The following is a 15128-nucleotide window of genomic DNA, read 5'->3' as shown; positions in this document are numbered from 1 at the left end:
AATGGCATGCTCCGCTAACCCCGGAGGAAATTGAGGTCTACGCAAATAATATATCGCACGATGGTTCAGATCGACGCGTCAGCAAAACCTGAGCCTACAACAGTACAGCAATATTCGACATCAGATTGCCCCATATTCTTTGAGTAATTGTTTTCTAAACTCCGACTTGAAACAACCTAGTCTATATATGAGTTAGTACTATAGCCTCGCTGACAAAATAAAGCTTATATTTTACTGTGTATACGACTGATAGGACCTATTGTGAAGGATGAATCCTACAGGGCGCACACAGGACTTTTACATCGAAATATTATTGTGTAGTAGTCTATTATTAGTTAGTGGCGATAAATTGTTGGGCATCCCCAGATCGATTTTAATCAGAGATTTATTCCTTCGTGATTTGTACTTCCACGGTGGATCCACGTATATCTAGAATCTGACAAGTAATAGTAAGGACAAAGGGAGCAGTTTAGGGAAGAGAATTTTAGTTACTCCATGGGGGAGGAACATGGTGACTAGGAAACAATTCAGGAACATAGAAATCGGAGGGATTAGGCGGCAGATCAAGGATTTTGGCCCCCAGAGTTGGGATGAAGAATTCAAGGACTAACCCCCGTGGGGTAAGACTTTGGGTTGCAGTTGTTTCAGATTTGGGGCCGGCTGATTTAATGATGACACAAAGTGTCACGGTAGATAGCCAGACACGGATGGGTCTTAAGACTTCCCCTTCATTCATTCATTATCATTAATTGATAACTAATATTACGGCGTGTTCGCGTGCTGCAGCTCTAGTAGCATAAAAGACATCCACCTGTCAGTCTCCATTCGTAAATGCAGAAGAATTTTAGCTCACCAAAGATTCGATTCGCATTAGAACCCAGACCTAGCAATAGGCAAGGAATGGTACTTCTGAGCCATTATCCTCGGCTACTCTTCTCTCTTGGACAAACAACTACATTTCTTCTGCCTATCTCCTTCCTCGTTCCCTGACAGTCGGACTCCCAGCTGCTGGAGCTTGCAACACAAACCCAATATGCCTCCAGCCATCTTGCGAAGCAGCCCAGAGCTCAAGATAGTTCTGGAAAATGGGACTACCTACATGAGCGGCGAGACAATCTGTGGTCATGTGCTCCGAAAGTCCCCCTCTGTGGACCCGGATACCTCTATTTTCGTTCGTCTCCACGGGCGGACCGAGGTGAAAATCTCTAGTGGGGGCATGACACAACAAATGATTCGCAGTTGTTTCAACTTCTTCGATGGCTCTAGCGAAGCCCTTCAGATACATCAGGGCCCTATCCACATCCCGCCCAATAGTTCCGAGTACGGGAGATGGCCGTTTGCCATTATACTCCCTAAACACCCTAACCTAGCGTCTTTGAAAAGGAATAACGAAGATGAAAAGAGTTTTTTACCTCTTAGTGACGTCTCATCGCAAGGACTGCCTCCGACCTTTTGGGTGAAGGACCGGAAAGGTGGTCGACATACCGAAGGATTTGTGGAGTATTACCTAGAAGCGACGATGTGTTGCAGCAGCAAGCAAAAGGATCCGTTTGGCAAGAAAAAGCATAAAGAATTCCAGGCTATTCAACCACTCTATGTGCAATCGAACTCGTCGCCAATTCCTAACGCCCTGAACACCAAGCATCGTTCTGAGTTTAGGCTAGACTTTAGACCTTCTATCGGCCAAACAATGAAGAAGATGCTTGGTTCATCCCAAAGTCCAGGCTATTCGTTCTCTCTCAAGTGGGACTTTGCCACTGACCTACAGATCGGAAGCCCCACTACTATTCCTTTGCGGTTGCAAGCAAACACAATTTGGAAGGATACAAGTGAAGTCCGACAAACAATGCCGCCAACGATTCTAGTCAAGCAGTTCACTCTGGCCCTGATATCGACAGTGCACTGCAATTGCAAGCAGTTAAAGTTTCATCCTGACGGAATACGGGCAAACTCCTCGCTCATCTTAGCGGAATATACTTGGTCTAAAGCCAATGGAACACCGCCGAAGGCTCAATCGCATGCACCTCCGGGCGCAGATATGCTCATTGTACCTCAGAATAGTACATCTGTTATCGACCTAGGTAGTGCTCTAGGGATACGGACACCCACGAGCTCTAGAGGGGCGGAGATATACCCGACATTCACGACATACAATATTAAGAATGAACATCATATTGAGTGGGAGCTGACACTCACAGCTGCCGGAGAAGTTGCTAAGTGTGGAGGATATCAACCAGTTACTGTGATAGGGCCAAGCTCCAACTTGTGAGGACATTATGCACCTAGGGGCATATAGCCGGGTTTCATGCCTGAGGCACGATAGCACTGGGCATATCATCTATCAACTAAAATGCCGGTAATATAGCCAGCATTTTTCTATATTGTCATGATTGGCTCTGACATAGTTATTGCTGTTCTTTTTCGCATCGTCGCTGCCCGGCCTTAGGTTGTGTTCAGCCTTCTCTCGTGCTGTGGCCTAGCTTGTTTATTCCACTAATAGATATTATACAATATCGTCCTTGAGATTGGCAAGCTGCCAGATTCTGACAAATGCTGGTCGTCTTATCTGCGAACCCATTATTGCCGCGCCATGAGGGCAGCCTAACATCAAAAACGGCAACTAGGCCACGACAGGCCTCACCAGGCAAGGCTCAAAGTGCACCACTCAGAAAGTTTGAAGGTTTGGAGCAATCACCGTTGAACACAAAAGCATGTGTTTACACTGTAGCTGTAGCCTGGATATCACTTCGGCAGTTGAGACTCGGCATTGAGGTACTGTACTATATTATTACCAGGTTTATTTTTGGCGTAATCGTATCTGACCTAGCGCGTTTTGACACAGGGTTCCCGACATATTGGAAGCCAATTTTGAACCTGAGTGTATCTTAGCGTATTTATCTCTGTAGGTTCACCGGAGTACTATTTAGTGCCTTATCTCCTAGTACAGGATTAGGGGGCCTCAAGCCGCCCAAACGATGGTTGGACGCCTATTTGTACCCTTAGGCTGCACAATTTAGGATCAAAGAATTCTGGTGCCTCGTCTTACTGGTCGCTATATAAACCCTTCTTATCTCTACAAACAACCGGCATGGGCATTGGTATCAGCACTTTTCACCAGTCGCAATCTATATATGTCAACAAAATACCACAATGTTACCAACTAAGCATTCGATGCGTCCTATCTCAAATTCTGACCTGCCCACACTCGCAGACTTCCTCCACACCTCAAAACTAGCTCTGACCGTGAACCGCCTTATATTTAAGTATTGGCCGAACAATGCCACCCAGCTACAGCTCTACACTGAAGCCGTCGAATCCGGGTTTTCCGATCCGTCAATGGAATGCTTGAAAGTGGTTGACGATGAAACGGGAGATATCGTCGGCTACCTTGCCCTCTCTCGGAAACAGGGGGGAAAAGAAGAAGAAAAGCCAGCTGTCTCAGAAGGAGATCCAGAGCCAAGCGTACCAGACGGACTCAATCCACATGTTTTCAAGGCGGTCATGAATGCAGTGTCAGGAATCACTAAGCAGTTTGAGGGGGTCGACCGTTTCGGTAATGCGTATTGTCCCGGAAAATGAGCTATGCTAACTTCTAGTAGAGGTGACATACATCTGTGTCAAACCTAGGAGTCGCAGACATGGGATTGGATCGGAGTTGGTTAGAAAGTGTTTTGATAGGGCGAAAGCTGAGAACCTACCGCTTGTCGTCTGTGCGGAGCCAGAGGCACACCCTTTTTTCAAGGCGGTTGGATTCGAAGATACAAAGCATGCCGATATAGATCTCAGCCAGTGGGCACCGCCATATAGCGGCTTCGGGACGTTCAGACTGACAAGCATGATCTGGTCGCCCTGAAAACCAAGTTGCAAGCAGACGTAAATTTATTGCAATCACAGAAGCTCAAATACACTGATCTGGGACACGGGCATCATTTGTTGTACATGTTACGTTGTATTTTTCTCATAGTGGAATAGAACCCCGACTATAGCTGGAGATGACTCACTTGACCAGCATTAAATCCACGATCAGCAAACCGACTTCACCACAACCAATGAGCGCTTAGTGTAGCGCAAAATTCTTCCTCGAAGCTTGGAAGAGTCAACTTTGTAATACAGTCCAATCATCCCTTGGATCTGCCTCTTCCCTCAATTTTCATTCCGGGCGAATGACCTGAGTTCACCGGTATCCATTCAACCCTTCGCCATGGGCCAAATCGACACCTCTCAGAATAATGCAATCGCCGAAAGCGCTCAGATCCAAGAGAAACCAACCAATGCTGAGATAAATGCGACAATCCCTCTTTCAGATATAGAAGATGGAAAAGCCAACCCTCCCCAGCACGAAGCGCCTGAAATTGTCACCTTCAAAAACAACGACCCCGACAACCCACTGAACTGGCCCAGAGCCAGAAAATGGTCCATTACCATTGTGGTCTCCCTCTCTGTGTTTCTCATGCCGTTTTCGTCGGCCATTGTCGCCCCCGAACTAAACACGATCAGAAAAGAGCTTGACATGAAAAGCTCTCTCGAGTCGGTGTTAGTGCTTTCAACTTTCGTATTAACTTACTGTCTCGGCCCTCTTCTTCTCGGTCCATTGAGCGAACTCTTTGGGAGAGTCGCTGTTTTGCATTCTGGTAATACCTTCTATCTCATCTTTAACCTTGTGTGTGGATTCGCCCGTAATAAAGGCGAGCTGCTTGCTTTTCGACTCTTGAGTGGGTTTGGCGGAGCTGCTGGGCTAGTAGTGAGTTCGATCTATCCTACACCCCTTGGCCTCGCGGACCTGACCTGATCTTTCGGGGGCAGGTCGGTGCAGGTATTATCAGCGACTGCTTCGCAAAAGAAGAACGCGGGTGGGTGATTGCAATCTACAACATCGGACCTCTCGTCGGACCCTCCCTCGGCGCTGTGATCGGAGGCTTCATCACCGAATACACAACCTGGCGCTGGGCCTTCTGGGCAACCTCGATATTCAACGGGGCATTGGTGATACTGGGTTTAATCGTCATGAAAGAAACATACCCGCCAGTAATTCTAGCTCGTCGGAAGAAGAACATGGCCACGACGACAGGCAAGACAACATTGACAACGCCATACGAATCTCCCGATAAAACCCTCAGCCAGCTCTATCGCACTTCTCTCCTCCGCCCACTCCAACTCCTGAGAATGCAGCCCATCGTCCAGATCCTGGCCCTCTTCTACGCCTACCTGTACGGGCTAATGTACCTAGTGCTCTCGACGTTCGCCACGCTATGGGAAGACAGATACCACGAAGCCGTCGGCACCGGAAGTCTCAACTATTTCGCGCTGGGATGTGGATACCTCGTCGGGTCACAGATTTGCGGCTTCTTCGCGGACCCCATTTACAAGGCGTTGCAAACGAAGAATGACGGGGTGGGCAAGCCCGAGTTCCGCGTCGTGCTGATGTTCCCCGCTTCGGTCTGCGTGCCCGTCGGATTGCTCTGGTATGGATGGGGCGCGCAAGCCGTCACGCATTGGATCGTGCCCGATCTGGGCATTGCGCTCTTTGCTGCCGGCGCGATGATTTCCTTTCAGTGCACCACGGCCTATCTATACGAGGCCTTTACGTTGTACGCGGCAAGTGCGACTGGTGCGGTGTATATACTGCGCGCTTTGACTGGTTTTGGGTTTCCCCTGTTCGGGCCAAGGATGTATGACGCCCTTCAGTATGGATGGGGCGATACGGTGCTGGCGCTGGTGGGGGTGGTGATGGGACTGCCGGCGCCGATGATTCTCTGGTATTATGGTGAATGGCTGCGAGCTCGTAGTAGCTATGCGACTGGGTGAAATACGACCGAAAGGTCTGGAAAATGAAACAATCGACACATCCATACATAGAACATCAAGTTCCGAGGCACAAGTGCGACTCCACTTGTGGGTCTTACACAATATCCGGGGAGCCGATGATTGCCCAGCCTCTTTTCTATTCTTTCCTTTCTTTGTTTCTTTCTTTCTTACTTTCACATAGCCCTTGTTAAAAAGAAACAGAATGTCAGACAACTACGGGAGCTATCAGACAGAAATCTATGGCAAAGGTGCGCTGATGGGCCTCCTGCCCAATGTGACCACCGACCCCCGCCTACTGGAGGAACAAGCACGGAAGTCGCTGGGCGTGCGATCATTCAACTATGTCTCCGGGGGCGCAGGCGAAAAAGCCACGATGGATAGTAACCGGCTAGCATTCCGGCAGTGGAAACTGTGAGTTGCGCACTGCACACTAACTATGACATTTGCACTGGTCTGACTCTGGCTTCTAGCATTCCCAAGATGATGCGAAAGGTCAGTGCACAAGAACAGAACTGCGATGATGCACTATAGCTGATAGTCCCACCAGATGGAAAACCAGGATGTGTCAATTGAGCTGTTCGGCCAGAAATACGATAACCCACTCATCATGGCACCGGTCGGCGTCCAGAGCCTCTTCCACGAAGACAAGGAGACCGGTCTTGCCGAGGCATGCGCCGAAGTCGGCGTGCCGTATACCCTGAGCACAGCGAGCACCAGCTCGATTGAAGACGTCGCGTCCGCCAGCGGCGACGGCAAAAGATGGTACCAGCTATACTGGCCACAGGACAATGCGATTACGGCGTCGCTGCTAAAGCGCGCCAAGGAGAACGGCTACTCGGTCCTGGTGGTTACGCTGGATACATGGTCGCTGGCATGGCGTCCCGCGGATCTGGATAATGCGTATATTCCATTCATCAAGGGCGTGGGGAACCAAGTCGGATTCAGCGATCCGGTCTTCCGCGCGAAATTTGAAAAGGAGTCCGGCACGACGGTTGAGGATGATATCGTGGGTGCGTCGCGGGCGTGGCTGGCGGATGTGTTCTCGGGTCGGGCCCACACTTGGGAGGACCTCGCCTTTTTGCGCGAGCAGTGGGATGGCCCAATTGTGCTGAAGGGGATCCAGCATGTGGATGATGCGAAAAAGGCTCTGGAGTGCGGTTGTGATGGCATTGTGGTGTCAAATCATGGAGGTATCCACATCCCTCATCTACCATACAAGCGGACGATCCACTAACTGAGCCTAGGCCGCCAGGTGGACGGAGCTATTGGCTCGCTGGAAGCGTTGCCCGAAATTGTTGACGCGGTCGGCGATAAGATGACCGTGTTATTCGACTCGGGCATTCGCACTGGTGTGGATATCATCAAGGCCTTGTGTCTGGGGGCCCAGGCAGTGCTGGTCGCCCGGCCGGTCATCTACGGGCTGAGCATTGATGGCAGGAACGGTGCGAAGCAGGTGTTGAAGGGCCTGCTTGCGGATCTGTGGCAGAGCATGAGTCTGTCGGGGATCCAGAATGTTGCTGAATGCGACCGGAGCAAGATTCGCAAGGTGATGTATGGGGGCGACGTGAAGGCGATGATGTGATGGGTTGTATTCTGCTATTAGCCATCCTATATCGTCCTCGTACTCCTATACGACCCATGCCGACCACCATCATCCTCCTACTGGTGCCTAAAATATTCATCTTCATCCTCCGATACAATCACATGTGAAGACGATAAGCCGTGTAGTGTCATTATTATTGGCGGGTAGGTACCGATCGTCGATCAGGAACTTGACTGACTGACGCCACTCGACCTTATTAGCATCGTTGGCTGCTATGGTTGTTGTTTTCTATCTCAACACCTATGGATCACCATGTTGCTCAAAGACCCCAACCCTGATGAGGGCGACAGCGCCAGCCATGTGCCCGCAACATCCGGCGCCACGTTGCTGCCACGCCCTGTAGCCTCGCTCATCTCGCTGCTGACGCAATCGACATCGCTCTCGCTGCGCCTAGGGACATTTGTCGGTGGTTTCGCGTTAGACAGCGCGCGCACGACCACGCTGACAGGCCTGGAGTTGAGCCGAGCGGTCATCGAGAACATCCTGACTAGGGCTGGGCGTGACGTAGCCGCGCGCTGCGGCGATGAGCATGGCCGCGCCGAGGCGGAATCGCTTCTGGAACGTAGTGTAAGTGTCGTTTTGATTTTGGTTGGCACTTCGTCACATTGCGCTCGCTGCTAACGATTACATACAAAGCTGGCGACACTCCACGCGACCGTTACCTCGGCATCGTTCTTCGCCGCGGCGACCTTCCACTTCTCGTCGACCACATTGTCTTCCGTCGTCAATTTCTCACAGGCGTTGCTGTCGACTCTCGACGCCATTCTCGGGTCCACAGAGTCGTCCAGGGCTATCGCAGCCATTATCACGGTCATCCGGCGCGAGTTTAGGTCCGTCGAATCCGGCGTCAGTGCTGAGAAGATTGGGGTGAGTGATCTCTTGATCGGCACCATTGGTTTTGCACTCTTGCAGCGCTGGGGCAAGAAGAATACAGAGCGATATCTCCACGAGAATGGCGGAGATGAGATCATTTGGGATGTCGTCATTCTGGACAACGGCGCACGAGCCGATGTCGTGGGGACACACCAGGTGCAGCTCGGAGAGACGAGGGAGGACGAATTGCCTCCGGAGCCCTCCAGCGCCGCTTCATTCGTTATGCCAGGGAAAGGCGATGGGGGCTTTGATGCCGTGCACCGTCGGGCCAGTATGGCAGAGAGTATTGGCGGGTCGCGTCTATCATTCCCCTTGGACGGCCAACAGCCAGCATCGGATGAGGACATCCGCGCATACGTGATGAGCCAGCTTCCTGCTGGATGCCATGCCTCTGTGCGGTCCGAAGCGCTGACTGCGCGAACTATCACTGTGGATATTTTCGACGACGACATGGCGGAGATCGCCGCGCCGCCTGGGACCACCATGATCGAGGAGAGGTTCCATCATGATAATGGGTATGCCAACACCAATACACCGGAGTACCAGCGGCTTCCGAAACACACAATGGTCTTCCGGACGGCATTTAATCGATCCCAAAGTACGGAGCTACACCCATACGATGCCTACCCACCCGAGTCTGAGCCTGGTCCGCAAACACTTCCCCCGGGAAACCAGCGCACAATGACACAGCCTCATCTTGCGGTATCAAACGGAACACCACATGGGATGCGCAACCAAGTTTCCCCCGAAGCAGCACCAATGAATGCCAAATCTGCCAGGAGCTCATTCACCAAATTCGCACAAAGGGTCAAACCAGCAGAGAAGAACGAGGTTCCCAAACGGCCGCCACCATTGAAAAAACCGCCCAAAGCCTCCGAATCCTCTCGGGCCACCAGCTCCCGCCAAACTGCGCGGCCTGTCAAGGGCGCCGGCGCGGTGAAAGAAGCCACTGCACGCGAGCAGGGCGCCAGACCCGACCCTCGTCGACCATCTACACCAGCGCCCAATCGAGGTATCCCCAGGTCACCGCTGCCTCATCCCTCTCCGAGGCAGTCTCAGTCTCCACAACAGACCAAACACGCTCCGTCACGAGATGCGCATCACCGCGGTAATATCAGACCCAATTACTACGCTATGCGGGAGCGAAGCCAAGAGTCGCTGGTCACTCAGACAGACACGTACTCACGCCGGACGACAGATCGACGTCCCGGCTCGCCTGCCACGACCCGAAAGCACGTTCGCAGCAGCAGCTCCATGTCCGTGACGCGGTCTGAGGCAGACACCACCGTCTCCCCGACAGACTATCGACCCAGCTCATCGGCGCTGCACCACAGATCGCACTCCTACACGCCTAGCATGTACTCCCTAGCAACGGCTGGATCCGAAACATCGCTGGTACTTGCACATCGGCCGCGCAAGAGCGCCTACGAGGATATGGAGACCATCCACGCACTCCATCGCGACGGCTATGTGCCCGGCATTTTTCCTGAACGGCATTTTGTGCAGAATATCCGCCGTTTCTGTCGCTTTTCGTCGGCTTCATATGGGTCGAATGCATTGAAGGTTATGGGTGTCCCGAAGGGCAGCACTAAGAGCCTACCACCTCCCCCACCTGGACCTTCATCATCCGAGCCATCAGATACCCACGAGCACAGCGCTTTCTCAGATCATGCCGGCCTCCCCCCATCGACAATCCTGCTATCATCCTTCGTCGATCCCGCTGGCGGCTCCAACGCAGCCGGCGAAACAGAAACAGGCTTCCCACTCGTCCACTACCTCTGCATAGACCACGACTCAAAAGCCGTGGTGCTAACGCTGCGCGGCACATGGGGGTTCGAGGACATCCTCACAGACATGACATGCGACTACGACGAGCTAGACTGGCAAGGCAAGACCTGGAAAGTGCACAAGGGCATGCACGCCTCCGCGCGCCGACTGCTTGACGGCGGCGGTGCGCGCGTTATGATCACCCTCCGTGCCGCGCTCGAGGAGTTTCCGACCTACGGCGTCGTGCTATGCGGGCACTCACTCGGCGGCGGTGTTGCTGCGCTCCTGGCTACCATGATCTCCAAGCCTAGCACCGCTATTGGCGGGACGTCGTTCGTCACGGCTTCGTACGAAGCTGCGCGCGGACCGCCGCTCTTAGCACCCGACGACTCTCCCACCTCGTCGTCGAATGCGAACGCCCCAGCCTGCTCCCTCCCCCCAACCGCCCAATCCACGTCTACGCCTACGGCCCACCAGCCGTGATGTCCCCTTTCCTCCGCCTCGCAACACGCGGCTTAATAACAACAGTGGTAAACGGCGCCGACGCCGTCCCCAGTCTCTCTCTAGGAATCGTGCACGACATGCACAGCGCGGCAATGGCCTTCAAAAGCGACAACGCGTCCGGCGCACGCACGCACGTGAGCCAACGGCTGCGCGAAAGTCTGCGCCAAAGCATCGTCCACAAATTCTACGTCAACCAGCCGCCGCTAGTTGTTAATGCCGGCGACGGGGTTGGCGAGGATGCGTGGGCGTGGAAGACGCTGCGGTTACTGCGTGACCAGATGTCTGCGCCGAAACTCGTTCCCCCCGGGGAGGTCTTTGTTGTGCAGACCATGCGTGTTCTTCAGCGAGATGCTTTCGTGGCGAACTCCTCCTCTTCGGAGATCGGGGTATCCGATGCGTATCCGCGTCTGGGGCGCCCGGCGACGAGGGTGCAGTTACGGTTTGTCCGCGATGTCGAGGCTTGGTTTGGTGAGTTACGCTTTGCGGCGGGGATGCTGAGTGACCATAACCCGGCGAGGTATGAGACTAGTCTGGCGGCGGTGTCGAGGGGGGTCATTGATGAGTGATGTCAGTCAGGCTTTGGGGGAAATTTCTCAATAGAGAATGGACTTCTCTATTTGCTTTTGGTATGGATATAAGGCGTACTACGGGGATACAATGCAGGCAAAGAACACAGAGGGTTGGTTGGGCAAGATATATATATTTCCGGATTTCATGTTAGATATTCACTTAATTCACCGCTACACTAGTTACGAACGAGACACGCAAGCTACAGACGATAGAATATGAACGAATGGAACGAATGATAGAGTAAATATTTCATTGATTTATAGTTATAGTTATAGGTCATGGGTGATTCATGTAAATGGTATGGTATGGCACAGTAGGAAGTCTTCCGTCCCATCATCCATCTCTATCCAAACAAAACAAAACCGACACCGGATCCAGGGTATCATATCACACAACCAAGACAAAAACGCCGTCCGTCCATCCAGACAGACAGATACACAGTACACATCAAAATCAATCAAACAACAAGAGTCTGCGCCACAGAAGCAGCAACCGAAACAGGTCTCCCAGAATGGCACCCGCGCTCATGACGCTTCATATTAGAGCGGACACTGAACGACTTCCCGCATCCTGCATGCGTGCACTGGAAGGGCTTCTCGCCGGTGTGCGAGTGGGAGTGGATGCGCAGCGAGGAAGGGCGCGAGAATGCCTTGTGGCATGTGCGGCAGATGTAGCGGTCGTGGGTCTGTTGGTAGGGCGCGCTGCTGGAGGGGGGAAGTAGTGGTGGTGTTGCCAGGCTGGTGTGCCGGGGGAGATGATGGTAGTGGTAGCAGATGAGTTGGAGGATGGGGGCGGTTGAGAAAGAGGCATTGCCATTGACATTTGCCTTGACATTGCCGGCGCCGGGCCAGTGGTGACGACGGGCTGGAAGGTTGCTGTTGCCGGGGGACGCGGGTAATACATTCCCGCGCCTTGGGGCGGGCCATCAACGGGCGACGTATACGACGAGACACTGGGTGCAGGCGAGGCATATGCACCCGCAGCAGTGGCGGCGTGGTGCGTCGACGAGGCCTGGCTGGAGATAGAGGAGCGCTCTGAGGGGGGTTGGCGGTGCTGCGAGTCCTGCTTCATGTTCAGGGCTGGATCGCCAGGCGAGTGGCTGTGGCTCCTGGTGCCGGAGCCAGGCCGCATTGGCGGCGTTGGGGGCAGGCAGACGTCATAGGACTGCGAGCGGCCGAGACGGGCTGCTTGAGTTGGGGGGCTGAGGCGTTGACGCTCTGGATGGGAGTTAGAATGTGGATTGGATTAGGGCTTTTTGGTTTGGGGGAGTACGAACTGGCAGCGTGCTGGCCATCTGCGTTCTCGAGCAGAGTCGAGATGGACGGGAGAGAGCACTTGGGTTGTTGCTGCTGTTGCTCGTCGACAGGCGGAGACATTGGGGGCTGTTGAGGGGGCGACCGCTTCTGTGCGGTGGTAGTGGGAGGAAAGTAGCTCCCCGTTGGAGTGTAGGACGAGGCAGGTGTGTAGGCCGGTGTGACCAGAGCCGCCGGGTTCGGGGCCGAGAGTAGGTTTGCAAGATCCATTATCGTGATAAGGATGGTATTGCTGGGTTGGGGGACAAGAGAGGCAAAAATCGAGAGATGAGACGGAAAAACGGGCGAGACACGAGGTTTATACTACTTGGGTACTAAGGACTATGGGGGGCCGGCGATCGATATGTGTGTGGGTGGGTGGGTGCCACCTTCCGGGGAGAATAATAGAATATTAATGGGCTGGATGATCGCCAGAGCCGAGGATTGCGGGCGATGCCGACTGTAATTACGCCGTACACGGTATGAGACAGTCCGTTCGAAAGCTTAAAATGAAATGATGTCGGAGATTAAGCCGGTGGATCGCTGCCCACGCGAGGTTGGCTTAGTGCAGATCGGTGGGAAGACATGGTAAAGGAGAGACAGGGAAACAAAGTGGGTAGGGGGCCTATGGGCATCGAATAGTGACCTGGGACCAAAGGGGAACCCAAAATTATTAAAACACGAAACAGGAAGGTCAATCATCGCGCTAACCATAAATGGCAGCATGTCCGCCTGGGGGGCGGATGACGGGGTGGCGGAACAGGGCGAGACCACGTTGGGCGATCCATGGATGGGTTCGCTTAGGAGGCACAAATAAAGTATGGGTGCGTGTGCAGGTGTGCCTAGGTAGGGGGAGGCGGTTTTGTAGTAGAGCAGAGAATATGGCAGGGGAGAGATGGTACGCCGAGAGGAGCAGTACCTAGTGGGGAGTCGTCCGAGGATGAATATCTCGCCTATTCAAGAAGGTCCCTTAACTATTCAAGAAGGTCGCGATGCTCCGATCGTAGATCAGACCCTGCTCCTGAAGATCTCCCCTTCAGGCTGAAATCACGGATCCGCCGATCATTCGCAACCGTTGGCACTTGTCTCGATTGATCCTCCGGCTCCGTGCACCAACTTTACATAAGAAACAGACTGCCGGGTCTGGCTCTGGCTCGTACTGGCTCGGCTAATGACCGCGGGACCACGATCTACCTCATGGACCACCGGTTTGAGCGTTCCAGAACGCGCCGATCGGGGTCAGGTCATCCGGGATGCCGTCATTGGTGAACGTACTTGTCAATGTGTAACCCGGCAAATATGTTTCCCGCCCTCCCTGGCTGGAGGATCCGCACTAAGTTCAATTTCGGCCAATGGTCCGCCGTCCCACCAACCCCCGGGCTCGGGTTCGCGTGGCTGTCCTGTCTGCCACGCGAGGTGTCGTTTTTCACCCCCTATTTTACGGTTTTCTTTTTTTGGTTTTGTATCACATGTGGATCATCCCTTGCGTCACAGGTTGACGAACACATGGCACTTGCATATTAATAGACGTCCTTCAAAATCTCTCTCTACCAACACACCGTTATTCCCACGATATAGATAGATCACATCCCCCACGCCCTCCCCTCGTGCAACGCCTCTCGATTTTATCGGCGACTAGACAAGACATAAATCCTTCTGTCCGGTTGGAGGCGTCAGGGGATGCACCGCACTTGGCCATAGCTCCCATGATCGGCCGCTACGCTAAGCGACGACCGTTTTGGCAGTTGCCCCGATGCCGTTCTCCGTGGTGCCTCAGGCAAACGACTGACATCTCAGCCCCATCCCGACCCAACCCAGCCCAGCCTCGTTCTAGACTTCTGATTATATTATGTTGGTCATCTTTGGCTTATTGATTTTTTTCTACAATATGGCGTGCCATCAGCGAAGGTTTCAATGTAACACATCGTCATTTCATCCCCTAAAACCTAAGTTAAATAAATGGGGATCTAACTCAAACCCTCTCTTCTCTGAGCAGTACAGTCTACCCATCCCATGCCGGAGGCAAACCCAATACCAAAACAAGGCAGCTCCGATCCTAGCAGATCTAGGATTCTCGCGTCCAGCGTGCCGGGAACCACCAACAAGTGGGGCGGTTGGCCGCCGTCCTCGGTAGAGTCCGATGGCCTTAACTCCGCGCAGAGAGGGCATGGTGAAACACGACCTGTTCGTCAGTCAACACTCCTGACTCGAGGCCAGTCGATCAGGCGCCGGGATGCAACCGAACGCGCCTTGCCAGCCTGGGTATAAACCCCGTGTAATGATCGGCCTGGTGCGTATGGCGATTGGTCTATCTGCGCGGGCGTCTGCGGAGGGCGTTGGCGCCTTACCGCGTTAGGGAGGTACTTGGGATTTTGGCTTCGAGGCTTTATGGCTTTGGCGAAGAGGCTGTTTCAGTGTCTATTATTTGGGCAGGGTCCTGCCTTTTTCGTCTGGACAGGACAAAGTTTCGATATAGTTACAGAGTAGGCCGTAGACTCGTCTCGACGCCTCGCTCTTGAAGAACTTCTAAAGCAGCCACCGGACTTCTTCTCCGACTTAGACTTTTTTTGGCCTTTTTCATTTTGGCTTTGCTGTGTTTGTTGTGTTTATAGAGCAGAGCAAATCCCGAAAGGCAAAACAGATGGGTATGGTATCCCGGTCACCCCCAAGTCCAAATGTGACCAGGATCGCAGCGCATGCGTTTCAGGCCTCGT

At 53.2% G+C, this 15128-nt stretch overlaps 6 protein-coding genes across 6 annotated transcripts; 5 read left to right on the top strand and 1 right to left on the bottom strand.

The window, feature by feature from the left end:
* Window positions 1-1033: 1033 nt before the first annotated feature.
* On the top strand, window positions 1034-2269 carry N7510_005406 (uncharacterized protein; the record flags this gene model as incomplete). The annotated part of the gene is made up of 1 exon (XM_056977332.1): window positions 1034-2269. The coding sequence occupies one exon, from the start codon at window positions 1034-1036 to the stop codon at window positions 2267-2269; it is 1236 nt and encodes a 411-aa protein (XP_056833364.1).
* Window positions 2270-3150: 881 nt separating this feature from the next.
* Window positions 3151-3853, top strand: N7510_005405 (GNAT family N-acetyltransferase; the record flags this gene model as incomplete). Its single annotated transcript, XM_056977331.1, has 2 exons — window positions 3151-3553; window positions 3600-3853. 2 exons carry the CDS (start codon window positions 3151-3153, stop codon window positions 3851-3853), a joined length of 657 nt encoding a protein of 218 aa, XP_056833363.1.
* Window positions 3854-4201: 348 nt separating this feature from the next.
* Window positions 4202-5805, top strand: N7510_005404 (MFS transporter; the record flags this gene model as incomplete). The annotated part of the gene is made up of 2 exons (XM_056977330.1): window positions 4202-4741; window positions 4804-5805. 2 exons carry the CDS (start codon window positions 4202-4204, stop codon window positions 5803-5805), a joined length of 1542 nt encoding a protein of 513 aa, XP_056833362.1.
* Window positions 5806-6007: 202 nt separating this feature from the next.
* Window positions 6008-7387, top strand: N7510_005403 (lactate 2-monooxygenase; the record flags this gene model as incomplete). The annotated part of the gene is made up of 4 exons (XM_056977329.1): window positions 6008-6216; window positions 6276-6297; window positions 6344-6995; window positions 7050-7387. The coding sequence occupies 4 exons, from the start codon at window positions 6008-6010 to the stop codon at window positions 7385-7387; spliced, it is 1221 nt and encodes a 406-aa protein (XP_056833361.1).
* Window positions 7388-7660: 273 nt separating this feature from the next.
* Window positions 7661-11118, top strand: N7510_005402 (lipase family protein; the record flags this gene model as incomplete). The annotated part of the gene is made up of 3 exons (XM_056977328.1): window positions 7661-7975; window positions 8045-10380; window positions 10428-11118. The coding sequence occupies 3 exons, from the start codon at window positions 7661-7663 to the stop codon at window positions 11116-11118; spliced, it is 3342 nt and encodes a 1113-aa protein (XP_056833360.1).
* Window positions 11119-11579: 461 nt separating this feature from the next.
* On the bottom strand, window positions 11580-12645 carry N7510_005401 (C2H2-type zinc finger protein; the record flags this gene model as incomplete). Its single annotated transcript, XM_056977327.1, has 3 exons — window positions 11580-11997; window positions 12024-12339; window positions 12399-12645. The coding sequence occupies 3 exons, from the start codon at window positions 12643-12645 to the stop codon at window positions 11580-11582; spliced, it is 981 nt and encodes a 326-aa protein (XP_056833359.1).
* Window positions 12646-15128: the final 2483 nt, after the last annotated feature.

The sequence above is a fragment of the Penicillium lagena genome (assembly GCF_028827675.1).
Source record: "Penicillium lagena strain IBT 129212 chromosome Unknown utg000003l_segment0_segment0, whole genome shotgun sequence".
Classification (NCBI taxonomy): domain Eukaryota; kingdom Fungi; phylum Ascomycota; class Eurotiomycetes; order Eurotiales; family Aspergillaceae; genus Penicillium; species Penicillium lagena.
Note: the sequence above shows the minus strand (reverse complement) of the source record. Positions and strands in the feature narration are given on the sequence as shown.